Source organism: Puntigrus tetrazona, chromosome 23 (genome assembly GCF_018831695.1).
Source record: "Puntigrus tetrazona isolate hp1 chromosome 23, ASM1883169v1, whole genome shotgun sequence".
Lineage (NCBI taxonomy): Eukaryota > Metazoa > Chordata > Actinopteri > Cypriniformes > Cyprinidae > Puntigrus > Puntigrus tetrazona.
In genome coordinates, this window is record NC_056721.1 from 8,279,858 (window position 1) to 8,307,857 (window position 28,000).

The following is a 28,000-nucleotide window of genomic DNA, read 5'->3' on the forward strand; positions in this document are numbered from 1 at the left end:
TGGAGCGCCGTGCACTTGCTACTCACCAAACGCCTGTCATCGCCAAAACGGGTTTTAAATCGGCTCCTCCGCGTTAACCGAAAGCCCATCTGCGCTGGAACGACGCTCTCGTCGACGACAGCTTCGGCGTTTCAATACGAAAGTGTGTTTTCGCTCTTGCAGGAGACTCGCGGACCTCAGACCTCTGCTGCTCATTTGCTTTGATGTGACGTAATGCGCCTCTCGCGATGACGTAATGCGGAATCTCTCCACTCGACCAGCCAGCGCTCTGCGGAAATATTAATAAATGTTTTAATAAAATTTATAAAACGGTGTGCTTGATTTGTTGTGGCAGTGTGTTATGAGATAATGATTTCATGAACATTTTTTAAATTAAATATATGTATTATGGTAGTATAGAATTTGCTCTCGTTTTAATTTAGATGTATAGTTTTTTTGTTTTTGTTTTGTAATATATATATATATATATATATATATATATATATATATATATATATATATATATATATATATATATATATATATATATATATATATATATTTTTTTTTTTATTTTTTTTCATTTATTTATTTTTGCTATTTTATTTATTTCGTCGCTGGTCCTGGAAACTCACCACAATTTACTTGCATAGTTTTTTTTTTTTTTTTTTTTTTTTTTTTTTTTTGAAGTAACATTATTTTATATATATATAAATATTATTTATTTATTTTCTCATTTATCTATTTTTGCTATTTTATTTATTCCTTCGCTGGTCCTAAAACTCACCACCCAGACCCGGAATAAACTTAGTACGTGATTGCATTCGCTATTCAACATCAAAACCTTCACAACCCTGAAAGGCTTTTTTTCACTTTCTCTGTTTTGTCTATTGTGTCAGCGGTGAATGAAGGCCTCCCTGTTGCCTAGTAACTTGTGCGCATTTGGCGAAAGCGGGGGCTGGAAAGAAAGTGATGAAACAGGCCGCGACGTGACACAATGCCGAGATATGTCAACATTTATCATATCGCGCTTGATGGGTCAAAATACAATAAATATCATTCATGGCTCATCGTTCTGCGCTTTAGCTGCGAATATTGTAAGTATTGAGAGCGCCAAACCTGTTGTGTTGCTGTACTAGTCAGCTGATACTTGCGGCTATTAACCCTGTTTAACCTGCCTTCATTTACTAATTAACTTAAGATAAGTGTATTTATTTTATGCAGACGGTGGTTAAAGAGCTGACTAAAAAGTATTAAAAATCTAGCTATGTAGTAATGCATTTTGGTATCCATCTTGGAAAAGCATTGGTTGTAATAGTATCTGATGAGTGTTTGTTGATTAATCCATTCAGTCGTTGATTTTGATTCTCAGAGATGTTTTTTGGAGAGATGCCTGACATAAAGTTACTCAAGCCTCCTTCAAGTGAAGGAGCGTTCTACAAGGTAAAGTACAATAATCTTTATTAATGTTATTTGCTAAGCATATAGAGGGGATCGAGCATAATCGATATGTATTCCCAAACCAGCGTGCTTATCATATCATAGCACAAGAAATAGAAGTGCATACCTGCAGGATAACTAATAAATAAATATTAATACTTACCACTCAACAATAAAGCATCCTAAAATACAAGAAATTAAAACTCTTTATTTACTGTCATGCTGCATTTTTCTGGGCCTGTTTTGAGCCATTAATCCATGCACGTTATTCTAAACGAAAAAATAAACCGTTTTATTTACTAAAAGCCACCCCTTTTCATTCTGTATGTTGTTTCCTCTCTTAAATATGTCAGATTATGAATATAAAATGGATTATGCGTGCCATTTTACGTTGACCTTTTAAAGAATAGTTCACCCTAAAATGAAAACTTGCTGAACATTTACTGCGCCCTCAGGACATCCGAGATGTAGATGAGTTTGTTTCTTCACGGGAACAGATTTGGAGAAATGTAGCATTACATCACCTGCTCAGCAATGAATCCTCTGCGGTGAATGGGTGCCGCCGAACGAGAGTTCAAAAAGCTGATAAAACGTCAATATGCATCTTGTGAGGTGAAAAGCTGCCAAAATATGAGCCCATAATCCATAACAACACTTCCTCCAGTGAAAATGTCCATCCCCTGTTGTCCTTATATTCCTGGTAAATGGTGTCGAGCTGCGATATTTCTCTCCTGAAACAGACAAGACTGCTTTTTCACTGGATGAGAGCAGTGGTTCCCAACCTTTTCTTGTTTGAGGCACCCTTGGAAAGCCTTTCAAAAGTTCCCTGCACCCTTATAAGGAAATAGATATTTAAAATCTCTGTAGCTTTTTTTATTATTTATTTATTTGTTTCATTTCGAGAGTTTGCATGCAACAACACCTTATACCTAGTCCTAGATGATATGAGAATACTGTTTACACTGATTCTGCCTTAATAAAAAAATTTTGTTGAAATTTTGGCGGCACCTCAAAAGATCTCACGGCACCCTTAGTGCGCGCACACCGGTTGGGAACCACTGGGATAGAGCATGAACAGAGAACACTTTTGAAGTTAAAGACATGTTTGTTTTACTTAAATGTGCAATTTTTGCTTCTCAAGACGTTAATCGATAGTTTTTATCAGCCGTTTGGACTCTCATTCCACGGCACCCATTCGCTGCAAAGGACCCGTCCGGTGAGCAAGTGACGTAATGCTACATTCCTTCAGATCTGTTCCGATGAAGAAACAAATTCGTCCACGTCTTAGGTAGCCTGAGGTTGAGCAAATTCCAATTTTCAGGGGGGGTGAACTGTTCCTTTAAACGACTCGGCGTGAGATCTCTGTGATCAAAGTCGGTTGTACGTTTCAGAGCAGGGTGAGACGGTTAGCTCCAGCAGGCGTCGCAGCTGTGCTCTGGTTAACACTCCAGCACCGTGTGTGAACAAAGCAGTGTCTCACATCCAGGAACTGAAGTCCAAACTGGAAAACTGGGGCCAACAGGTAGAATCAAACACAACCCGAAAGACTGACAGAGACTAAACCAAGCCATATATCAAAACCAGTCCCACACCATATTGAGCTCACAGTTATACGGTTTGATTCGCATGTTATTTTTTTTTGCTCTCGTATTACATAATGAATGAATAATGAGTCTCTTCTTCTAGGGTGATAATGCTCAGCATGAAACTGCACATGAAAACAACCACAGTATCATTTGGAAGTAAGCCATAAAGCATTATAGATTTTCCACATCGCATGCTCTACATCAGTTGTAACCATTTTTCCAGTAAGATGGCACGTATCGTCAGCGGTTTTTATGGGTTCATAGCTATTATACAGTATGTCTGCTCTAATATATCTCTAGAAAATAATTCATTAACATTGTACAAAATTTGCAGATTAAATTTTTGTGTTTTTAGATGTGAAGCTAAAAATGCAGAGCTGTGTATTGAAGGCATGGGGCTTTATGCACGAGGTAATAATATCCTTATTATTTTGGTTATAATATGCACTTAGTTTTGTTTACATATTAAATTTGAACCAACCTGTATCGCTAAGTATTGTACTTCAATATGTAACTTTATTAATTAACATTATTAAGCTCAGTTTTTTAAATATTTTTGTGGTGCATTCTATTAGTCTTGATTTCTATTCTCTTATTCTTTTATTATTATTTCAGTTTTTGTTCTAGTCATTTCATATTTCAGCATTTTTTGTTTATATTTCACGTTTTTCTTTTGTTCCATAACTGTAATGGTTTTAGTTATAAAACAGTAAAAGCATAGTAATAACAACAATAATAAATTTTTTTTGTTTGTGAATAGACAGTGGAGTGTGGAAGGAGACCACAGAAGTCTTGATGGAGGTGATGGGTTTGATCGAAAGGCGTCTTGAGCTGGACCGAGAGATGCAGAGAAGGCTCTCCAGGAAGAAAAGGAAAAAGCAAAGAAACTTTCAGGAAACTTGACAGCCTCCGTCTCTGGAAGCAAAATGAGTTTCCTATAGCAATGCAGAAAGGTCAGACTAGATATTGATTACTGCATGCAATTTATGTTCAAACTGTTTTTTCCAGCACCAACATTTTACTTCAAGCCCAGTATGTGGCGATAAAAAGTCTATTCCATTCTATTGCAATATACAGCACAAAAATATTCAGCAAGGTACTCAAAAAAACAAAAATAGCTAAATATAAATTGAATGTTAAGAAATGTAAAATAAATTAAATAAAGTACGATGTTAAAGGCAAGATGCAATGCAACGGCCCAAAGTTATTTCATTTCAATAAGTTGTCAAGACGCATTTTTACATTTTTGATTAGTTTAAATTGATGTACTAACATTTCTAAAACTTAAAAAGTTCATAAAAGCTAAATAGACATTAAAAAACGAATAAAATACAACGCTCACGACAAAACTAATTAAGCTAAGATTAATAAATACTAAAATAGTATGGAAATAACACTGCTTTGTCGACATTTTTTCATAGTGCTTTTTTTATTTTTGCATAACAATTTAATTATGTATATTATATGATTGAATTAGGAAAGTATGATTCCTATTATGTTATTGTAAGGGGGAGTATAACAGTATAAATAGCATTTTTAAGGATTACTTCACCAAAAATGATAATCTATATGTATATATCTATATACTTATCACTCTATATATCTATCACATCTATCATTTACTCACCCTTAAGTTGATGAGTTTCTTTCTTCTATCGGGCACAAAAGAAGATACTTTGAAAAATGTTTGTAATCAAACAGGCGATGGTAGCCATTGACTTTTATAGTATTTTTCCCCATACGACAGAAATCAATGGCTACCGTCAGCTGTATTTCCATCATTACTAATGAAATAATGACGGAAGTATAATTAACCCTTTAATTAACCTCAGACTAGAAAAGCAAGGCAGGTGTTTTTGTAAAAAATTACTTTGGAAAACGCAAGCATGTAGATGACCTCAAGCTACGATCTGAATGGCACCAAACCTATGCTACAGGGTCTTTAAAAATGTTTGATTGCCAAAATAATCTCCATCCCTGACTTTTCGCATCCGCCCTGTGATATATTTGCACGGTCAGAGCGTGAAGACTCCAGCACAGACATCGCCGAGCTGACGTGGCAACTGAAAATGAGGAGAGATCAGCTGCGCGCAGGTGAGAGACAGGCTGACCCGCGCGGAGGTGCTGAACCGGCGTCTGAAGGAGGATATCGATTTTATGAGGAAACACGGGCCGCTCGTTCACGAGAGGCTCCAGCTGGAGAGTGAAATCATGAAGCAGATCCGAACAGCACAAAGCGAGGTGTGTTTACTGCGAAACCTGTTTGTTGGCTTGTTTAGAGGACCTGAAATCAATAAGACAAAACCAAAGAGAAGAAGCGTGTGGAGGTCTAACTAAAAGAGTCAAAGACGTACCAGAGGTACGCAACAGTGACCACCCACTTTTTCCTTGGATTTGTTTTTCCAGTTTATTTTCAGTGTACATGGATTTTCAAAAAATCATCAGTTAATAGTGCTAAACTGAGGTTTTATATAATTGGTGAAAATTTTCTTATATTGTTTGTGAATGAACTACCCTCTGCGCCATTTTAGCATTATTTACATACCATTATAATATTTTAATTCGCTTATTTTTATATTCAAATAGACTTTTTGTAAAAATTATTAAAATAACATTTTACGTTGAAGCATTTGTAATTTTATATACATTTCTTTATTTAATTTTTGTTTCGCATTTAGTAATTTTAGGTAGACGCCAAAGCTAGATTTCTGATTTCACTTAATATTTGTTAAAATATTTCATTTTCATTCATGAAAATGGCTACTAAAACGGCTTTTAAATGCATTTAATTATGGTTTACAATAACAGGACTGACACAAGTCTCTAATTATCGAATACGTTACACTTGAACAGTTTTCCCACACATTTAGAAAAATACAAATGTAAAAGTTTTAGGAAACAACTACAGGAAAGGCAAAAAAAATTCTTAAGACAAAATAGTACCGCCTTCTATACCGAAGCATATAAAACTGCTAAATAACCGTGGAGCTTGTTGTCTGTTTTACTATTGAGCTATATATATCGCCATGATAAACTGACTGTTATATTAATTCATAAAGACATTGTTACTGAATGTTCCTTTAGGTTAGTGAGACATTTTCAAACATCTCTCAGAAGCTAAAGGCTCTTCAGGAGGAGCTTAAAAATGAGGAATTCAGAGCAGACCTCAGAAAAGGAGAAATGAGCAAAGAAATGGAAACGATCAGAGATCATCTGAGTGACAAGCAGTGAGTCTTTTTTTATCTTCTGGATGCTGACATCAAGCCTATATTTTTATTCCCGTTCACTGCGTTATATCAATCCAGACAGAAGGTGTCACTAAAATGCTGTTCTCTCCATCTTCAGTTTAATTTCAGTCCATCACTGTATAGCCGGGTTTTAATATCAATATATAAAAAAAGTCAATTATTTTTTTAAGACATTTTATTCACTTACTAATTATCGTTATCTTTATTGAAAGGTTGCACCAGACATTTTTGTGCTTTACTAATAACCTAACACTTTTATTTCTCAAAACTGTTTATTTTCTGTAAATGTCTCGCATTGGAAAACATTGCTTAGAATCAGCCCCGTGGACATGTTTATCGTTACATTTATAGACTTAAGATTTCAGAATATTATGCTTGATATAGCCAACAAAGAAAAAAACATACTGACATTATGCGGATTAATAAATGAAATCAAACAGAACGTTCTAATGCGGTGTGTTTTTCGGGTTAAACTGTGTATGAAATACTGCCAGAGCTGAGCAGTGTTTTAACAGGATCTGATGTCATTCAGCCGCTTCCTTCCATCTGTATGAAGCGGTATATAGACGCAAAGTGGACTACGGGGGAATGACATGATTTCTTTCTCGGCTTACAGGAGTGAGTTACAGCAGCTGCAGTCACAGTGTGAGGTGTTTCGAAGAAAAATTAAAGAGTCGATAGAAACACTAACACTGAGAGACGACCAAATCAAAGCCTTGGTGAAAAAGACGCATCAGTTTGAGAGGCACGAGACAGACGCAAACGAAGAAGTCAGTTTTGCCGTAGAATGCATTCACCTACACATCTGTACATTTTTAGGAATATTGTAACGATCATAAGCTCGTGTTAATTCATTTTTTATTATTTAAATATATAGCTTCTGTGACAAATATTAATTTCACTTGCCTTTCTTTTTTAGGTCAGAACACTAAAAGCTGAAAAAAACGATAAAGAAGAGAAACTGAGGATAAAGAAGAGCGACGTGGTGCAGCTTCAAAACCAAATACAAACATCTGTGAGTATACCATGCTGTTATTTGAGATGATATAAATCAGAGGTGAAATTATGTGCCGTGCTGGAGATGTCAACCCTCACGTCCTCTGGAGGGCAGGAAAGGCCCACGATTCCTTACTCCGATCTGCCGTGTTTATTCTCTTAGAGCCTCCATTTTGTCTAAGCCCTGATTTCACAATTACACTACGCTTGAGCGAATGAGCCGCAGAGCGCTCACGTGTTTCTTTAGCAGTTTGTTTATTCCTTTTTAAATTTGTATTTTGGTTTTTTTCGTGATGTTGTTCCGCCACAACAGAGTTTAAAAGTTTAAAAACTTTTCACAAGGGAAAAAAAAAAAAAAAACTGGGTTCGACCATAGGTGGCGCTGTGCGATGTTTTAATCATCATGCGTGTTTGACGTGTGCCAGTTACAGTTTTGAAATAAGAACTATTTGAAAATATTCTTACGCTTTGTGTGCTAGAACAAGCGCTAAAACTTTACATGAGCAAAGACGCTTAAAAATAGGCTCTTTTTCATTTTTGCGCACTGCATGTGAACGTGATTCAAGTGGTCCTCTAAACGAAGAAAAAGTCCATAATAGCATTTAAATAATGGGCATCACTGTGTTTATCAGAAACTTGAAGGTGATGGAAAGGTGTCTGTGTTGGATGCGAACTTAAGCCAGAAGCGAAATGACTTATCAACCCTCCGAGACAAAAACAAAGAGCGCAAACTGGAAATCAAGACTACGAGAGAAAGATCTACCAAAGGTTGGTCCCATCTAAACTTAACTTTTAATTTAAAGGAACAGTTCGCCAAAATATGAAAATGTTCATGTTATTTTCACGTCATTCCAAACCCCCGTAAGACCTTGAGAACACAAATTAAGATATTTTTGATGAAATCCAAGACAACACACAACTACTACGCTCAAGAGCCAGAAAGTATTGAAGACACCCAAGTGACATCAGTGGTTCAACCTTCATTTTGCTGGCTTACAAAAATACTTTTTGTATGTAAAGAAAACAAAACATGCGTTGATTTCTTCTCTACATGCATTCATCGAGAAACCGACTTTATTTTTCTTTATGCACAAAAAATATTCTTGTAGCTTCATAACATTAGAATCGAACCACCGATGTCACATGGACTATTTTAACAATGTCTTTACTACCTTTTTGAGCCTTGAACGTGCTCTTGGTGCCTCTTACATGTTTGGAACAAGATGAGGGGGAATTTTTATTTTTGAAATAGTCTGCATTTATTTCAAAGGAAATGCTGAAAATCCTAGCGATACAAAAAAAGGCGAATTGTGTTTAACTGTAATCAACAATGTCTTATACTTATTATTTACTGGACGACGAGAACTACGACAAAATAGAATTTTCTTACAACTGCAGAAAATGAAATCGATCCAAATGAAAAACAGTCCACTGTTGCTGCTTCTCCTAAATTGTCCATGGCACGGCAACAACAAATGATGTTGCCTCCATAAGATCTATGAAGACCATATGTTTTGGCACACAAGCCAATAGTGCTGTTCATGTATTACCGTTTCGTTGAATCTATAGTTGAATCGTGAGAAAATACGCATGACGTGGAAAAATCTGGATATACAGTAGGGATTCTGAATTTGACACAGAACTTATGGATCGGCATTAGATTCCAGGTTGGAGATGGAGACTCGAATGACAACACTATGAGAAATGTGCTGGAAATGTCTTGTGGTTCATTGGTCTGTTGTGTGAGTGTTGGATTCTTTAATTATCAACACAGAATCTGTGTTCCGCAGATCATGTCATGAAATCATGCAACAACTCTAATTCCACTTCATTAAAAATGTGTAGGTGTGTGTGGCATTGCTTCTGAAATTAAAATGCTGTGAAGCAGCAACAAAGCATGAACTAACACAATGATTTAGAACGCAAAAATACCTTCTCCGCCTTATTTTGCAATGCGGATGTGAGCTGTTTTTTTGTGAATGCGCTAGACTTCTGATTCAGGAGCTGCTACAGGTAAATAAATGCTGTAAACTAGCATGTTTATGATTACGGTAATAGCAGTTTATGTGTCATGCAGCATAATGGGCTGTTTTTGTATAATGAAAATGACTGGAAGCCGTTGACACACATCATGTTAAAACTGAGATGGAAAATCAGACATTGAAATTTATGCATAGTAATACCATGAACCCTAATTATATGCCCCAATTATATGCCAATTTAAAATAAATGTATAGTTGTATTTTGTTATTTACCAAAATATACTGACGTGTTAATTTACTGAGCATAAACATATATATATATATATATATATATATATATATATATATATATATATATAAAATTAAAAGTATATATAATGCTGTAAAATAATTAATCTTAAAATAAAGGTTTTTGCTCTCATATTTGTATTAAGTAAGTATTTTGAATTTGAATGCTGTAGTTGGCTTGTTTCATAAAATGATGCTGAAAATACTCTATCGTTTGACTGATATTTTTGTAAACAAATCAGAAGAATCAGGCAGCTTGTTGTTAATGTAATGCATTCAAAACTTAATGTCGTGTCATAACTATTGCAGTAATTAATCTCTCATTTGGCGCATCAAATCAGTTGGATGTCACATACTGTATTTAGATCATTTTCATTTCCAGTTGTGAAATTTGCTGAATGCTGTGTAAGCATTTTTGTGAGCAGGCTGCTGTACATCGTGCTGTGGATCTCGGGGGACGGACTGTGTTTTATGATGGTGCTTGTGGCCGTTTTGTTCCAGTGAGCAGGCTGTGAGAAAGCTACTGAAGGATCGTGAGCGTGTCCTGCTGAAGATCGGTTTGAGTGAAAAGCAGTGGAAAGCGGTCAAAACTGAATTTGACCAGGTCTCCGCCGTTCACTCAGACACCAAAGCCAAGCTGGACTGTTTAGAACGTCAGACCTTTCTGGAGGAGCTGAAGAACAGGGTAAGAGGACACCTGCCCATTCACGTGTACACATGAGTTCATGAGCAAGGTCAATGGATGCAAAAATAAAAATGATATCATCATTTACCGACCCTCATGACGTTTCACAATAATTCTGTCAAATCTCATGGTTCTTTATTGGCATTGATGGTTCCATCCTTTAATATTCAAGAACCTAACCGTGCCACTTCAAAAAGTTTCTGTAGTAAAAAATGTCAAGTCTATTCAAAATAATAATTGTTCTTTTGGGAACCAAAAATGTAATTAAAACACCAAAAATTAATACACATGACTGATACTTTATATACCGTCTTCTGAAGCCTTTCAATGCTTTATTTGAGGAACGAGCCAAAATATAAATTCTTCTTCAGTGAAAATCTTTTCATCCTCTGTGGCTTTTGTGTTCCACAGGCAAAACAACATGTAAACAGTTATTAGTAGACTATTATTTTACATTAGAAATGTGTCGGTATTGGTTGATTACAGCAGTTTAATGTCTTACAGGGAGTTGTACTCTAGTCATTTCTGAGCTGCTTTAGATTTTGCCGCTGTCTTGTTTGCCATGTTTTGTTTCCTAATCATGATTTTGCTGTCTTTTCTTTTTGGTGGGCAGAAAGAGACAGACAAAATGAAGGGCCTGATACTGACTGAAAAGACCACCTTAGACATTCTCAAAGTAAAGCCAGATGTTCCTTATTAATACATCTTTACGCGATTAAATAAATAAATAAATAAACTGATAGCCGGTGAAGCGATGTCAGTGTTACTGTAGTTTGCGTGTAGATTTTCTGTGTCTGGTAATGTTTGGGATTGGTATGTTCAGGGTAACAGGGACGCAGAAGCAGCCGAATATGACCGTGAACAAACAGACTGCGAGAAGGAGAAAGGTGAGCTGCAGAAAAAGTACGAAGACGCTTTGTCTACAGCCGCTCAACTGGAGACTGAGGTGGAACAACTTAGACAGATATATACAGAGAAAGCTGAGGTAACTCTGATGGGCATAGTGTAAAAAATCAGTAAAAAATCCTCTTTGAAATATTGTACAATTTCAGATTAATTGAATTATGCACTTCTTCTAATTGTGTTATGCACATTTGATTATATGTAACATGTTATGCTATGATATTGTTTTTCCACCTATGTGGCTTTTGTTACATGAGAGGAAGCGAAAAATAATTTGGTGTTGGACACTGATAAATAGGGCAAAGTAATTTATTAAAACTGTCAGTATTGATTCATGTTGTCTAGTCAAGCTATCGTTGAGTTTTATGGAGTAACCATGACTAAAGTTATTAATTGCACACGTGTATTTTCTCTTTGTATTCATGTTTTTTTCTCAGACAACTGAAAACTTAAAAGCCAAACTAAGTGACACGCACACTGCACACAGAAGCCTCTCCGATGATTTTGAGGAGAAAAAGAAACGCTATCAAGAATGTTTTAATTCTGTGAAGGTGAAAAAAAAATTGTACTTGATTTATATTAAGGTATGAGTTATAAATGTCAGTCACGCTTTACTTTGAGGTCCAATTCTTGCCATTAACAAAACCATAAAATATGTAATATGACTTATTACGCTCCTTAATTACTGCTTATTAATAGTTAGTACAGTAGTTGTAGTTAAGTTTAGGTATAGGGTAGGTAGAATATGGAAATGCAGAAAATGCTTTATAAGAACTAATGAACAGCCAATATGTTAATAACAAGCATGCTAATAAGCAATTGTGGGTTTTTTTTGTATATACACATATACATATAAACAGTATTGGAGATGAAAAGCTTACTTAAAGTCTTGAAAAGTGATTAAATAATGTCATGTTTATTCATTTTATCACAGTTTGTTATTTGTCATTAGGAAAGCCTTAGTGTGACGGCACTGAAGTATGAGGAGATTTCAAACCGGATCAAGGAGCTTAATCTGAAGTCGAAAGAGTTAAAGCAAGAATCAGATGTGATGGAGCTAACCATCAGCACTATGCCTCATCTTATAGCAGAGCTACAGTAAGAAACACTGTTCATTATATATATATATATATATATATATATATATATATATATAGAACATTCAAATACGAACTAACAAAAATGCTACCATTCCATTTTGAACATTCAAATATGAACTAACAAAAATGCCAACATTCCATTTAGAACATTCCAATATAAACAAACAAAAAACGGCAACATTACATTTAGAACATTCAAATATGAACTAACAAAATACGCCAACATTCCATTTAGAATATTCAAATATGAACTAACAAAAAGGCCAACATTCCATTTAGAAAATTCAAATAAAATAACATTCCAGTATAAACAAACAAAAAGAACAACATTCCATTTAGAACATTCCAATATAAACAAACAAAAACACCAACATTCCATTTAGAACATTCAAATATATATATATATATATATATATATATATATATATATATATATATATATATATATATATATATATATGCATAAGACTTCCATGCTAGTTCATAATTGTATATCTATATCTTATATCTAGTTTATTATTATATTTGTTGCCTGTTTTAGGGGTTTGTCAGACACTATGGCATTCAAACATGGGACAGCCAAAGTAGTGATGGATAACGTGAACAGGGATATAGCTTCCTTGAAAGAGAGGAAGTCTCACCATGCACAGATTCACTCAGCGCTGTTCACTCAACGCCAGGCTATCATGAAGGACACAGAGGTTAAGAACCCTTTCTTTCATATTTACATTTATATCAAGATTATTTTGCCAGGGCTTCCTATATGGGCTGATCCTAGATCAGCTTTGCTATTTAAATACTTATAATCCAGGTTAACAAATGTTTTCTTTACATATCAGAAAACAGATCAGCTGAAGCCGAACGAGCATGAGTGCATTTGATAGGTTAGGGGATTTGATGTGCTCCAATCACCATTCAAGCTGAAATTACCTTTATAAATATTTAGATTTCCTTTGTATGATGATGCACCGTGTCATTTTTATGGAATACCCAGCGATACAAAATGATACGTTTTTTGACACTGAGAACAAAACATATATAACAAAAAGCCTTTTGTACAGTATTATTTACTGTTAGCTCGTTGTTTGTGTTGACAGCAGCTATTATGTTAATCATATCTGCAGTTATATGCACAGTAAGTGTGGTTCTAGCATTAATATATTTTCATGTTTCTAAATGTTACAATAATAATGTATTAATAACATCTGAAATGCTAACTGTTTCATCTATGAATAACTAATAAGATGTATAAACGTCACAAATCATTTAAAGTTCAATGATTTATGCTATTCCTGAGTAGGTTTTCTGTATGCATGTATAGATAGACAGATAGGGGTTATTCCACAAAACCAGTGTCTTTTGTATACCTATGAAATAATCAAAACATAGATTTAATATAACAACATGGTAACATAAATGAACATATAACAACATAAATGTGCAATTTGAAAACATGACAATACTATGCATGTTTTTCATCAATATTACATCAAAAAAGTCAATTAAATATTAAAAATTTTTAAATAGCATTTATGCTGGTAAAGGGTAAGGTTTTTGGCTTGTCCCACAATGTTTTTTCTTATTTAGCAGGACTTTTAATTTACAAAATGATACAAAAATCACATCTGAATATTGTTTTAAATATAGTCTCACTGTTTTTGACGCAAAGTATACGTTTTTATATAATAAATATACAATTTAATTTTTTTTTTTACAAAAAATGTTCCTGATTTCCTGTCAACCCTGTTACCCTCTCCAAAAACCCTTTTAAAATAATTTGCATTCAAGTGACATAATTTCTAGGAGGTTACATCATCTGTCAACCAGGATTCCAACATAATCACGCTTTCACTCGCTCCTCTATAATGTTGTTTTTGATTTATTTGTGAGGCTTGACTGAGGGGAGGGTCAATCCCGTTACCATTTATAAAATGTAGATTTAAAAAAAAATCTTACATTTAATATAATCAATATCTACAAGTAAAGTCCTTTTCAAAGTGTGTGAGCTCGGCTATTGGCAAATTTGTTTTGAAATCATCAAACCCGTTACTGTCGACCTGTTACTTTTTAGAGTAACAACTGTTGACGTGGTAACAAGGATGCCATTGATTAGGATTGACCCTGTTTTTAAAGATTGTCTGCATAAAATTCAAACATTTTAAAGGTCACCTTATATTATTGAGCTAATGCTTATATCATTCAGTGGCATATGAGTTCTACTCAAACTATACTATATAGTAACGTTTGTGCCTGTAACAGGGTTGACAAAACATGAAGTAGAAAAAATAAGTCATAAAATAAGAAATCACATAGACTGAGATGGCGCGATACAATTTTCTTGGATGTTTAAAAAAATGTTTATCAAACTTATTTTATTTTTGTTTTTTCCAAATGGAAATTTCATGGAATGACCTATAGATAGATAGATCTCATTCCTAAAGTTGTACATACAAATAACTTTGGCATTTATTTTTTAAACACATTCAGTACATTAATATTGTCTGTTTGTGCATCTTCTGATATCCACAATATGTTTCCATAATGTTTCAAGTAAAGCAAATCATCTTGCACCTTTGCTCCAGAATATCACACCTCTACTAACATTTCCCCTAATAATTTGATGAAAGCTCTTATAATTTTCCGTCAGAGATAATATGTTATGTTTTGCATGAAACCCACGTATTATCACTTCATTTTCGGAGGGAAAAGCTATTTATTGGGGGAGTTGAGTTTCGGGATTATGGCCTCAGTCAGAGCCCGGCGCCTGATGAAAGTCTCACATGGCTTATCTAATGTGAAATCGCCATGTGGTATATAGTTTCATTAAACGGTGATCAAGAATGCATTAGTTCAAAACAAGAAAAGGCAATGGGGCTTAATCCGCCATGCGCGCAGAAGCAGCAAACTCCAAACAAGTTGTTGGTGCGAGACAGGAGCCGAATTAAAAGTCCTCCCTCATAGAGCCAGTCTGCCATTAACTTGCTGCAGGGCAGCAGAGCAGAGAGTCTCTTTAGACTTCTCACAGGAAACAATAAAGCAGCACAAAGATTCATCGCCCAACAGAAACGATTCGACTTTTAACATTTCCAACAAAGAGAGACTGTGTCAGAGTGCCTTCGATTGACCTGAGGCGCATCGTTGAGACGTCACAGTCATGAGATGATAATAAACACAGGAAATATATGGATAGTGACGCATGACAGCGGACGACGAACGCAGCGTCATGTGTTTTAGATCAGAGGGACACGCTTATTAGAAGAAGGCTTTTTGTTTTTTTTGGATAAAACGATTGATTTGTTCATTAAAGGCATGATTAATTTAGAAACATTTAGTAAGATAAAAATGTGAAAAATGTATTTCCTTTATTCCTATCTGTCCGCGCTTGGCAGATGCTTTTATTCAAAGCATCTGTTTCACCCTCACGTGTATTCTTTGAGAATCAATGCCATGACCTTTGCATTGCTCGCTCCATTAAGGTCAATGTCAAATTACACTTACACGTGTGTTTACAACCCATTTTACTTCCATACTGTAAAATATTTCTGAGGGGAAAGTGCGGAGCAACAAATGATTACATCCTGACATTTTTTTTTTCCTTTGGTTAAACTAGCGCTGTTTAATTGATCTCAGAAAGGCCATGTAGAACGTGAATGAAACAAGTAAACGGGTTTTTTTTTTTTTACTGTACGGCACGGATTATAACCTCGTAACACTTGTTCCTTTTAAACAGTTGTGCGTTTTCTTACACAATCAGTCAAGATGCGTTAAATGTAACTTGCACTTATGGACACACTCCGCTGTGACTTCCTCACAAGCTGAACTGGGGTTTTTTCTCTCCCCTCATCATATTCTCATGTAGCTTGTTTACTTGATGAAGTCAGACGCTCAGTGAGTAGAAAAGCAGTAGGATGCAAAGTGCAGACACCATCAGTTTCTTATGGCCAATGAAGTGTAATTTGTCCCATTTACATTTCAGAGGTGCATCAGACGGGTTTTGTCAGCACTGCATGCAGTAATTAAGCTTTAAATCAATAGCCGGCATTTGTCATGTTTACTGCCACTCTCGGTGCTGGGTTAAACTCATCAGTTTAGCGCTGGGTCGTTTTACTGCCCAGACACACTTCATTATTCCTTATTCTCAGGTAGAGCAGAAAATGTTCTTCTCTTTCTCTCTCCATCTTTCTTTCCATAGCTCTCTCTCCACGTGCTGACACAGGGTTGTGGAGATTGTGGAGACAAGCAAATCAGACGCTTATTTATCGTAATTTGTTTGCATACTACCTCAAGTGCTGTATGATTACTAGAGTTACCGCATTCGAAGAGGATGCGTTTTAGCGTAAAACATGCGAAATGCGAAGAAACATGCGAGCCACGTAGAATCACTCTGTATTATAAAAATGGGAGGACACTGAAAAATGCTGAAAAAAGTTACTGCAATGCATGCACAAAGTATCAAAATAAGTGTCGCAGGATTGTTATTGTTAACTATTACCAAAACTATTTCAATATTTTGTAAAAATTAAATAAAGCTAAAATAAGATATACAAATTTGACAAAAAGATTTTCTACTATAAATACTGAATTAAAAACTTAAAAATTTAAAATAATGTTGCCTTGAGGAGCATTAAGTTGAAGATCCAAAAAACTGAAATAAAACTAATTAGTACATTATTAAAATAAAGACTTATGGAAATGATAAAAGCACAGCAAAATCGCGAAAACTATAATATAACTGTAAATAACTAATAACTATAAATAAATGAATGCTAAAAATTAAAATCAATTCTTAAATGCTGTCTTTTACCAGATTATTGTAATTTAACTGCCATCTTTGCAGTACTGTCCACTAACTGGTACCAAAGTGAAATGTAAAATGAAAGCACAAGGTTGTGGGTTTGATTCGGTATTGTGCATATTGACAAAATGATTGAATCAGTCTTCAGGTTGTTCAAATAATTCAGAAGTACTATAAAAGTAACTGAAAGAAAGTGGTGTAGAAACAACATTCATTGCTAGTAAATTTCACAATTAATCACATTTAAAGAAACAGCATTTAAAAGTCAATTTTTCTTTTTTTTTTTTTTTTTTTTGGACATGGAAAAAAGTGTATCATAAAAAGTGGCCAATAAACCTAAACTGAAGCGTCTTTTGCTACATTCATATGAGTTCAGGACGAAAGTTGCAATGTCTAGTCATGATCTAATCATTCTTTTGAATCGGATGCTTTTAATGAATCAGTTGATCCAGTTCACAAAACTGAATGATTTGTTCATGAATCGGACTAATCCAGTTCTCAAGTTCAACTCACTGACTCAATGATCCGGTGACAGAGGTTAACAGCCCACTGGAGGGCAAGATTATCAGCGAATAACTTAAATTTTGGTCTGTTCCTCGCACAAAAAGCTGTCGTATGACTTCAGAACAGTTGAAATACAGTGCGTTCAATCAGCTTTTGTGAAGCTTCGACCTTGATTCGTTGTAATTGCATGGAAAAATAAGTATTGAAATAATTAACAATAAAGCCGTGCAGGTTTTTACGATTTTTGGGTAAACCGCTTCTTTAAACGAGGCTCAGCCTCGATTCTTTGCCTTGCTTCTTTTTAATGCTATCTTTGTCTCTCAGAAGCTGACGGAGAGCATCCTGTGCAAATCTGTTCCAGGTTAATCTACGAGAAGCGCTAAAAGTCAATCTGGAGTTAGCGCAGGAGTATCACGAGCTGCAGAAAGCTCTGATGATTGCCAGACAAGAAGCCGTTTATGTTTCTGACCGAAGAAACCGAGCAGAGGCCTACATCCGAGATCACAAGCAGGTAACTCTCATTACCGCGAACACATTTTTTCTACGGCTCCCTCCGTGTGTGTGTGTGTGTGTGTGTGTGTGTGTGTGTGTACATCAAGGCTATTTTCTGCATGTGTGAATGATGTGGTTGTCTATCTTTGCCATCAGAGATAGACAGCAGGCATGCAAAATAGTGATGAGAGAGAGGTCTGCGCGGACTAGCGTACGCTCGCGTGCTCCACACAGCCTGTCATAGGTGGTTGGTTTTAGTTGGGCAGTCAGCTAGGAGGCCACTGCAGTAATCTAATCACGATGAGATAAGCTTCATGACAGCGTGGCTCTGGCGTGCATGTGTGTTTATTCCATCTCACATGGCAGCGAGTGGAAACAGGCACGTAGCAGATGCAAACGCTCTCAAGAACCAGCGTCTCAGGAACGTTTGGGAAAATGCTAATATGACATGTACGTCCATCACTAAAGGATGGGTGGTTTCGCTGGTATTCATCAACGCCGCAGCGTGCAAGTGCAGTGTGTACCTATGGAGTGCAGACGGCATTAGTCATTCCCAAACGACGTTATATAAGCGCGTTTTTTGGCATAGCTACAAACACTTGTCAACGTAGAGATGTTTTCAGATGCTGCTGTTTGTAGCGAGAGGTTAAAGCTGGTAAGTGTAAGGTCCGTGGCATGCAAAATGGCTGTAAAAATAATGACTGTTTTTGAACAGGTTTCCATCGCTTTGCATCATGGTTTGGTTGCGATGCACAAGGACTAGGAAAACAGAAACGGATAAAGTTTATGTAATGCATATTTGTCAGTCATACATAAATAGCAATAAGATTTTAGTAATAATACTAATAAAGGTACTGTGGTTTAAATACACAATACCAAGTCGTTGTTTTTTTATCACGAAAAAATACAACCCAAGCTACATATATAATAAACGTGGGTATTGTCTATTATGCCATATTAAGTTAGCTAAAATATATGAGATATTGGCAATATCTCATATATTTGAACTAACTGAATATTGCTTTTTCCACAGCTTGCTGTATTTTAATCGAACGCATTTCCACTCTTTTTTTTAGAATAAATACATTTATGCTCATTCTAAGCACTTAAAATAATGCATTTTGAAAATATGATTATTTAAAAATAAATGCAAACAGAAATCTTACCTTTTAATTTATGTCTAACCGACAAATATGCATCACTTAGTTTAATAGCTGTCGATGTTAAAACTTAATTATAAATACAATTCAGATGCATTAACCTAATAATTATTTTGATCGCGTAGTGGTTTTTCATTAATCTCTCTAACTATGTAGTTTTTTTTTTATGTCTTCATCAAGAACGTTTGTTTTTTCACTTTGTTTAGTTAGGGTTTTTTTTGTAGGTTACATTATTATGCTGTAGATACCTGTAAAATGAATATCGTTTTGTCTTAAGAATGACTTTTACTGATTCATTAAACAACGCAGAGTGAAAACATAACTACAGAGCTTATGACTAATACACTAAGATACTCATTTTCCCCACTAATGATTATAAAGCAGATCGATAATTGTTATAAATAAAGCTTTTAAAAAAGATGAATCCGTGAAAACAAGCTAGAATGAAAGTAGAGTTTCAATAATGTCCTTACATCATTTGAGATTCATTCAGTTGCTTTATGAATGTGATCCCTTGTTCATTCGGTTCGTTCAAGGAGCCTCTTTTAGTCTCGAAGCAAAACTAGTTTCATTCATCGGAATGATTCGTTCAAAACGCTCATTTGAAATACTGCTGAGAGCAATGTTCATATTTTTTTAACAATCAATGTGCAAACGGCTTACTTACCACTGTCTGCACATTATGCTAAGATCAGAGAAAGTGTATAAACAAAATAAATTGCACACTTCAGCTTTGTGTCTTTGTGACATTAGTCCAGAGATCATTACTGTAATAGTACCATTGTTGTTGCTTGAGATTATTACTAGTTATCCTGATCTAGACATAATCTGTCACTTTAAGTATATAGCATTTTTTTTGAGCTGTAGATCATTTTAATATGATTTGTTATTCTAGCACTGATGGTAAAACTCTACTGAAGAGCAAGACACATTGTTTGTTCCCCAAAAGGCTAATACTCGTACAACTCCTCATCTAACTACATGAATGTTATCAAGTGAGAAATGCATGCAAAAGGCAAATCCTGTGGACGGGATTCTCCACGCTCATGATCAAAGCCTGATTTTCTTTTACTCAGTATTCAGCCTTTTTACAGTTTGTTGTTTATTTTCAGTCTGGTACGGCTTTCTCTCCTTCAGAGCGGATGTAGTCGCATCTCTTAGAGGTTTACGACAAGCTCTTCTTAAACTTCCATACGTATCTGTAAGGACGCATAGGCCGAGCTGCGCTCAATTTAATATGGATTCTTATGGCGGCTTACCATTTTTGAAAGGTTTTCCGTGCCGTGCCGAGTATGTATAGGTGTCTATTATGAATAGTTTGAATAGAATGTATATTTATCAGATGCCTATTAAAACACCTGCTCCATATGTATGAAATTGCGGCACCACATTTATCATGAGAAATAGATCCGGATGGTGCGCCGTTTATGTGGCTATATATTAGTGACGACTTGCTAAATCTGATCAGTTCGTGTGCAATTTATATGAATTCAATTTATTTCATTGCCCCAGTAAGATTAAAAATGCACGACTGAAAAAAATATCCCCACTTTCAATCATATAATTATAAAAATGTAATATATTAAATCAGTCAATGAGTAGAGTGCAGTGCAATGATACCTAATACAGCCTAATACATTATATTTAACATTTTATGCTGTTTTATTGTGTGCTAAAGTGCTAGTTACAGTTACTATTTAACTATTATATTTTTCAGCTAAAAATGAGTCTGAATATCTGCATTAGTGTGCTAGTGACAGATGGCATTAAATTATTTATTTGGTTTTATGTGGCATCTTTTGGTTATGCTGACAAACTTCTTTGTTTTGCACTTTTATCAGTTGACTCCAAATGTGTGTCTAGCTTGACTGCTATAATGGACACTGCAATTATGTCCTTAACATCAACAGATGCCTTTTATATATAACGCAGGTTAACATATACAGTGGCATTTTGCCAGTTTAGTCCGAATAGGAGAACTAGAGCGCCCCCTTGCAGTGGTAAAATGCACAACCCGTGGGCCTACCTAAACTTCCAGAATCACTTTAGTGCTTGTAAACAAAAGGTAACCCTGAAGGCCTAACAGAAATTGCTTTGTATACATCTCAGACGTGCCAAGTCGAGTTGTTATACGAGCACAGATACTGTACAGACGAGAGAAAGCGCGGATGAGGATAGTATCTCATCACTTTCTGATATCGTTTTTTTTTTCCCCGACGATATCTTTCTACAGTATATTGTAACTATTGTTACTTGTAGCATTAATAGGATAGTACAGGTTTTGACACAGCTCCATAAAGGACATTTTTGTACTCGTTCAGTTAAAGGCTGAGCTAATTCGCTTTAGTTTTTTCATGCTCCGAAGAACACATTGCCAAGCAATGATAAGCTTAAAGGAAGAGAGAAGAGATGGGGCGAAACAAGGGACGACATCCCTCCGAATTGAAACCCCCTTTTTTTCTGGAAAACTGCACAAATAATAAAGAGAGCAGCATGCTTTCTTTCTTTCTTTCTTCTCTAATCTCTCTCTCTCTCACACACACACACACACAAACACACACACACACACTCTCTCTCTCTCTCATTTTTTTTCTTTTTTTTCCAGTATACTCAGAATAATTTCTCGTTGCGGCAGGGGGTTCATGACTTTTTGTGTATGTGTAAAATATGTCTGGAGGGGATTGGTATAAAGTTAAAGTGAGTGAAGTCGAAATATTTTACTCATCAGCTTTGCAGTCACCGAGTTTGCCTGAGCTAGAACAAAACCGCTGAAGCATTTAGAGAAAATTAACCCCCCATCCTGGCAGCCAGATGTGACTGGTTTCCGCCCAGTGCACATGAGTGGGCAGGGAGAGCAAGAGACTGTGAAATTCCTGTCAGCCCCGTGTACTGCAGAATGGGCTATTGACTGCTTTCTCTATTCCCCTCCATCATTCTTCTTGAACACTGCCATTAATTTCCTCTCCTGCCTTACCAATTCCCCCTCTCTTTCTCTCTCTCTCTCTCTCCCTCTTTCTTTCTTTCTTCCCCAGCTTTCTTTGTTGCAGAAGAGGATGCACAAAGCCATGCTAAAATACTTCAAACACCGCAGCGTCTACAGCCAGGCAGAGCTGGCCCGCTTCCAGACCCTCTCCAACCAGAACAACCAGAAAATGAAAGCCCTCCAGGTATGGGCTCTTTAGTACCCCCACAAACACACACACACACACTCACACACAACACTATTTGTAAGTATCGCACTAAATACTACAATGGGTCCCACTCGGATAAATGCTTGTCGAGGTTAAGGCAGTTAACCTTTAAGGAATATTTCACTTAAAAATTTTTAATTTGGTCATGAAATAAATAAGGAGATGTTTGGAATAGTGTGCACGTTGCAATACAACGGAAGCGAATGGTGACCGTGGCTGTCAAATACACTTTCAATGAATAATGGCTTACATTTTAGCTTGTGACTCATAAAAAGCTATTCAGATATGAAATACCGCACACATGGACTATGTTTATGACGCTTTGTGGAACTTGACAGCAGATGGTCACCATCTACTTCATTGCATGGGAGAGAATAGTGTGAACGTTTTGGAAAACATCTCCTTTTGTCCACCGGTAAAGGAAGTCATAAGAGTTTGAACAAGAAGTTTATGAATTATATAGCCGAAGACGTTGGGCCATTTTGAGATTCGTAAATTTGGTGTAGACCGAAGCATTAATATTATTTCATTTTGGTCGATAGATAATTTATTTTCTAATATCATATATTCGCAGTACATGTAAATGTCTTTATCACCATTTCATCGGCCGCTCCACTCACGTCTGCGTCAATGAAGTGAAAAAAAGTATAGTTCTTTCTATAGTATCGTTCTCAATATTAAAGAATGGCAGAACCCACACCACAGCTATAACGATAAAGGCACAGAGAAGCGATATTACTTTCAGAAGATGATAAAAACATCGGGAGCCAATCAGAATCAATCCTTGAGCTTAAATATATTTGACATAATCAGGGTTGTTTACGTTCTGATGGATAGCATGCGTATGCGTTGTGATACTCTCTAAAATGGCGGAAGATGTAACTCGTCGGAGAGGAATGGTTGAGTAAATTTTGTTCTTTTGTTTTCTTTGCGCAAAAAAAGTATACTCGTGGAGTTAGAAAACTGAAGTTAAGCCGCTGATGTCCCATGGACTCTTTTACCAATGTATTCATTACGTTTCTGGATCTGGGAATGCTTTGTTTTGCTTTTTTATTTTGTCATAACTCTCACATGCAATAGCGAGGGGGGTGTTGATACTGTTTACTATGCAGTGACATTAGCCAATCATAAATCATAACACTGTCTGATTACTGGCAAGCCTCAATAGAACAGTTCACTTAAAAATAAAAATTCTGTCGCTCACCGGCAAGTACTTCCAAATTTGTATGAATTGATTTGTTCTGAAGATATTTAGAAAGTAGTTGACTGTTTAATCACCATTGACTTCCATAGTAGGAAGAAAATACTATCGAAGTCAATGCTGACTGAAACAACCTGGTTGCAAACTTTTTTCAAAATATCTCTCTTTGTGTTTAGCAAAACAAAGAAATTCATAGGTTTGGAAATACTTGAGGGCGAGTAAATGATGAGAGAATTTTTTTTATTTTTGGGTGAACTATTCCTTTAAAGGACCCCCCCCCCAAAGATAAATAATCAATAAAATAATAATCATCAAAATATCATCAAAATCAAAATAATCAATCTTTCCATATATTTGTATGTTTTTTGTGCTTTATATGTAAACTTCAAGAAACATAATGCAAAAATAATTACAAAAAATATTAAAAAAATGTAGTGATCATGGCTTAAGCTGCCAAAAAAACAACGAGACAAGAGTCCATCTTGCACACATACGAAAAAAAACTGTATGCATACACAAATGAATGGTTATTTAAATTATATTTAAATAATGATTAAAATTAGCATTGCATTTAACACGATTTTGTATACTGGAATAATGTAACCGCAGTGTTTGGATGCTCTAACACAAAAGGCATTTGGTCTCAGTGGAAGGTGTGCTATGCGTGCTTATAATGGTGAGCGGGTGTGTTTGTGGCTCAGTCAGGGAGGCCAGCTCTGGAAGTCAGGCTGGTGAATGGAGCATGAAGACGAGGAGTTCTTCAAGCTCCTCCGAGTGTGAAGGACAAAAGGAGCAGCCTTACTCTAAACTTTGTCACAGCTCTGCGTTGATCTCTCCCCAGACACAGACTAGCATTGTGTAGAGGAGACTTTACATTGTAAAATCAGAGTATGGCGAGGCATAGCAATAAATGACCCAAAACTATGGAGGTGATGTAGTCGCAAACCTTTGATGTTAAAGGCTTGGGAATAAATAAACCTGTGGCATTAGATAGTCAGAGGCCCCCTCTTGGGCAATAAGAGGCTATTAGATATGCAATTTTACAAAAAAACATACATCTAGAAAATATTTCTAAAGAGAAACGTTGTACAAGTGATCTAAGTTGTCCCATGTCTCCATCTCTAATGGAAGGTTTTCTATTTGGGAGCTATTTTTGGTATTGCCTCTGACAGCTATTTCCTGGTCATATAAGTTTTCTGGTCATGTCTCCATTACGTGCCAAGCTTTCAATAATAGTTCAAGTGACTAATGCATTCATGTCTGTTGTCAGGGGGACATCCGGGAATGTTGTCCCGGGCCGTGTGACAAGAAGGGTTCATGGAGCTCGTGGAGGAAAATAACTCTCACTTATAATATCTCAACGGCTACAATGATAATTTTTTCACGGTTATAAATGGACACATTTTCACACCATCAAATCACTGCAGTTTTGTTTCTCTTTGCCTTTCTTTCTTTCTTTTCAAGGTTATTATTTTTATCACCATTCTTAAAGCTGCAGTGCATAGCTTTTGGCGCTCTAGTTAATAAACGGAGCTGCGTGCGTGTCGCGGAAGAACATTGTAGCCGGATCTACTTCTCTCTGTTGACGAATCACGCAGGTACTCCTCCGCAGCGGTACCTACCCGAACCAGCCTAAATAGTCCGAATATTAACACTTATTGTAGGTGTGCCTATAATAAGCCAAAAACACGCTTTGGGAAATGGCGTACATGGTTATTATATGCATTTTGTAAATGTTGAACACAAAAAAGTTATGGATTGCGTCTTTATGTCATTTAATTTTTAACTGCACAGTTTATTTGTTGCCACACATTTGGAGTAAAAAAAAACTGCTAATTAGAAACTGGATAATTGGACGATTTTCCCACTCATCTCAATGGCAAAAAGTGTCCTTATTTACTTGAGGTCACTTTACTTTAAAAATGAAATGCTTTATATTGCGTTTTTTTAAGTTGAGACTCATATCATACTAGTTTTTTGCGTCAAAAAAGAACAACATTCTTGTTTAGTCATTCAGGTATCTAATAGTATGATGTTAACGTAATGGCTAACTTTCCCATTTCATGACCTTTTTAATCATATTAAAGCAGCACAGATATTTTGTTGCCCTGTGCACAAAGGCTTTTTATCGTTGCCAATTCTTTCCAAACATTTTTTTCTCATACCACAAGCAAAAGTTGTCCACCCGTCTATTCGCGAGGAACCCGAAGGTTGCGGATTGCAAAAACTAGTTGCACTGATTTGTCCCTGTGTCTTCCTGAGAAACAAATGACTGCTTCCAAGCAGCTCTACTGAAGTATAGAGATGGGGGAAGAGTAAAACGAAATAGAGAAAGCGTGCAAGCCTGTCATCTCGAAACGCCGCTGCAAGATTGGGCACTCAGTTCCGGGTTATGCAAGTTTACACCAGGGATAGCATAATTGACAATTGCTAACAACAGAGAGCAGGGTGGAGAGTTGTGAATGGCCAGTAATAATTGGAGCGAACGCCCACTGCGCTGCTCTCGGGGGACCGTAATCCAAGATCTTGTTTCTGATATAATTGTTAGTCAGAAAATTTCTGCATGGCTAGGCCAGCTCAGTTCCCAAGCTGGTTGACAGTGCAAGGCAGTTTAATAGAAAAACTGGTTGCTGAGGTTTTTTAAAACAGGCATGCACTGAACCCATGCGCGCGGTTCAGGAGTGTGGCACACACCGTCTTTCTCGTCCCTTTGTTTTGTCTTTCTCCATCTTATCTTTTACGAACTCGGATGGTCTCAGTTGTCAGCGTAGCTCTGACGATTCAGGAAAGTTTGACTTGTAAAACTACACTGATTTACGGATAAAAAGCATCTTTCTCTAATGATGTCAAAGTATCTGCATTTGGAAAGAGCAAAATGTAGGATGAAATGTTTTACGTATTTTATTTTTGGTAGAACATTACTTTAATAAAATTCTGGGGTCAGAAATAATTCTTTTTTTAAAAGGAACCAAGACTTCAGTTATTTGATCACATATATATATATATATATATATATATATATATATATATATATATATATATACTTATTCTATTAGAATACAGTTTGAAATGATTCCTATGATGCAAAGATGAATTTTTATCAGCCGTTACTTCAGTCTTCAGTCACATGATCACTCAGAAATCATTTTATACTGTACATATATTTGTAGATATAACTGAAATGTCTATGCAATCTCACTCTTTATGCTTTCAAATCGTTTTATTAAATGCGTTGTTAATTTGTAATTAATTTGTAATTAACTAAGTGAATATTTTTATCTTTTTTGTCTAATATGATGATCTGATGGCCAAAAAACATCATTTCAACATTATTAGTAATGTCAAAAACAGTTATCCTGCATCGTATTTTTGTGGAAACTGAAACTTTTTTTCAGCATTCTTCTATGAATAGTTAAAAAGAACAGCATTTTTTCAAACCCGAAATCTTTTATAGCGTTCAAAATGTCTTTTCTGTCAATTCTGATCAATTTAAGCATTCCAAACTATACTAATCCCCAAAGTAGTGAGTATATTAGTGCTGCCAAACGATTAATCGCATCAAAAATATACGTTTTTGTTTATGCAATATATATTTACATATATATATATATATATATATATTTGCATTTTTATACGTATATATTAAAAATCTGTTCTAGTTTATTTTTGATTGGAATTGAATGTAAAGCCTGGCTGGTTAGTTAACACTGCTGCTGACACACACTGTGCTACTGCACCGGGTCTTTCCTATATAAACGCAGGGAATGTGGACGTCCATCTTTTGCGGCTCCACCACAGGTTTCCGTAGCGAATTAGCCAGCACTCATTGATTCCATTTGCTTGCCTATTTAAACAGGAGGAGTTGTCAAACGCAATCCAGCGCCTCTCTGAGTTCCTGCTCTCGCTGACAGATGACTCAACTAGCAGCCATGTCCCGCAGCAAGCAAACAGACCCGTCGCAGATGCCGACGGATGGAGCAGGAAGACGCCTACAGTTCAGATAGCGGAGTAATTGGACGCTCACCTGCGCCAGACAACTTACTTAAACCCCCAGCATGCTTCACTCTCTCCCCTGTCCGACGCTCACGGCCCAATCCATAACAATGAAGCAGGTGACTTTCATGCTACTGTCAGGAATGATCTAATTTTAGCGGGGTGAATGATTGCAATTGGCTTTGCCTCATCAGATAATTAATCTATGTCACCATTAATTGGAAAAGAGAATAATTAGGGGGCTGTGTTGACAGAAATTCTACGCTTCTCTAGATTCTTGGATCTAATTACACCTACTTAAACCCCTCTGACCTTAACTAGCGGATAGTATACCTGCGTAACCCTAACCAGGCTGGGGTTGGTCTCGACCGCCTCTCGCCGCGCGTCCTTTGTCATTTTTTTTCCCCCATTTCTCGCTTGTTTATCCTCTCTTTTCCTGTCTCCTCAGAGAGCTGTC

At 36.1% G+C, this 28,000-nt stretch overlaps 1 protein-coding gene across 1 annotated transcript; it reads left to right on the forward strand.

Annotated features, from left to right (window-relative positions):
• The first annotated feature begins 1,368 nt into the window (after window positions 1-1,368).
• LOC122329211 (coiled-coil domain-containing protein 178-like) lies at window positions 1,369-27,907 on the forward strand. Its single transcript, XM_043225408.1, is given in 23 exon segments — window positions 1,369-1,422; window positions 2,816-2,941; window positions 3,106-3,161; window positions 3,361-3,416; window positions 3,766-3,840; window positions 3,843-3,893; window positions 3,896-3,958; window positions 5,025-5,092; window positions 5,094-5,246; window positions 6,090-6,232; window positions 6,870-7,023; window positions 7,173-7,268; window positions 7,882-7,987; window positions 7,990-8,017; window positions 10,021-10,204; window positions 10,818-10,880; window positions 11,028-11,189; window positions 11,545-11,658; window positions 12,060-12,205; window positions 12,749-12,908; window positions 17,868-18,017; window positions 22,191-22,325; window positions 27,407-27,907. Coding segments are annotated over 23 exon segments (2,499 nt in total). The 3' UTR covers window positions 27,563-27,907.
• The last annotated feature ends 93 nt before the right edge of the window (window positions 27,908-28,000 follow it).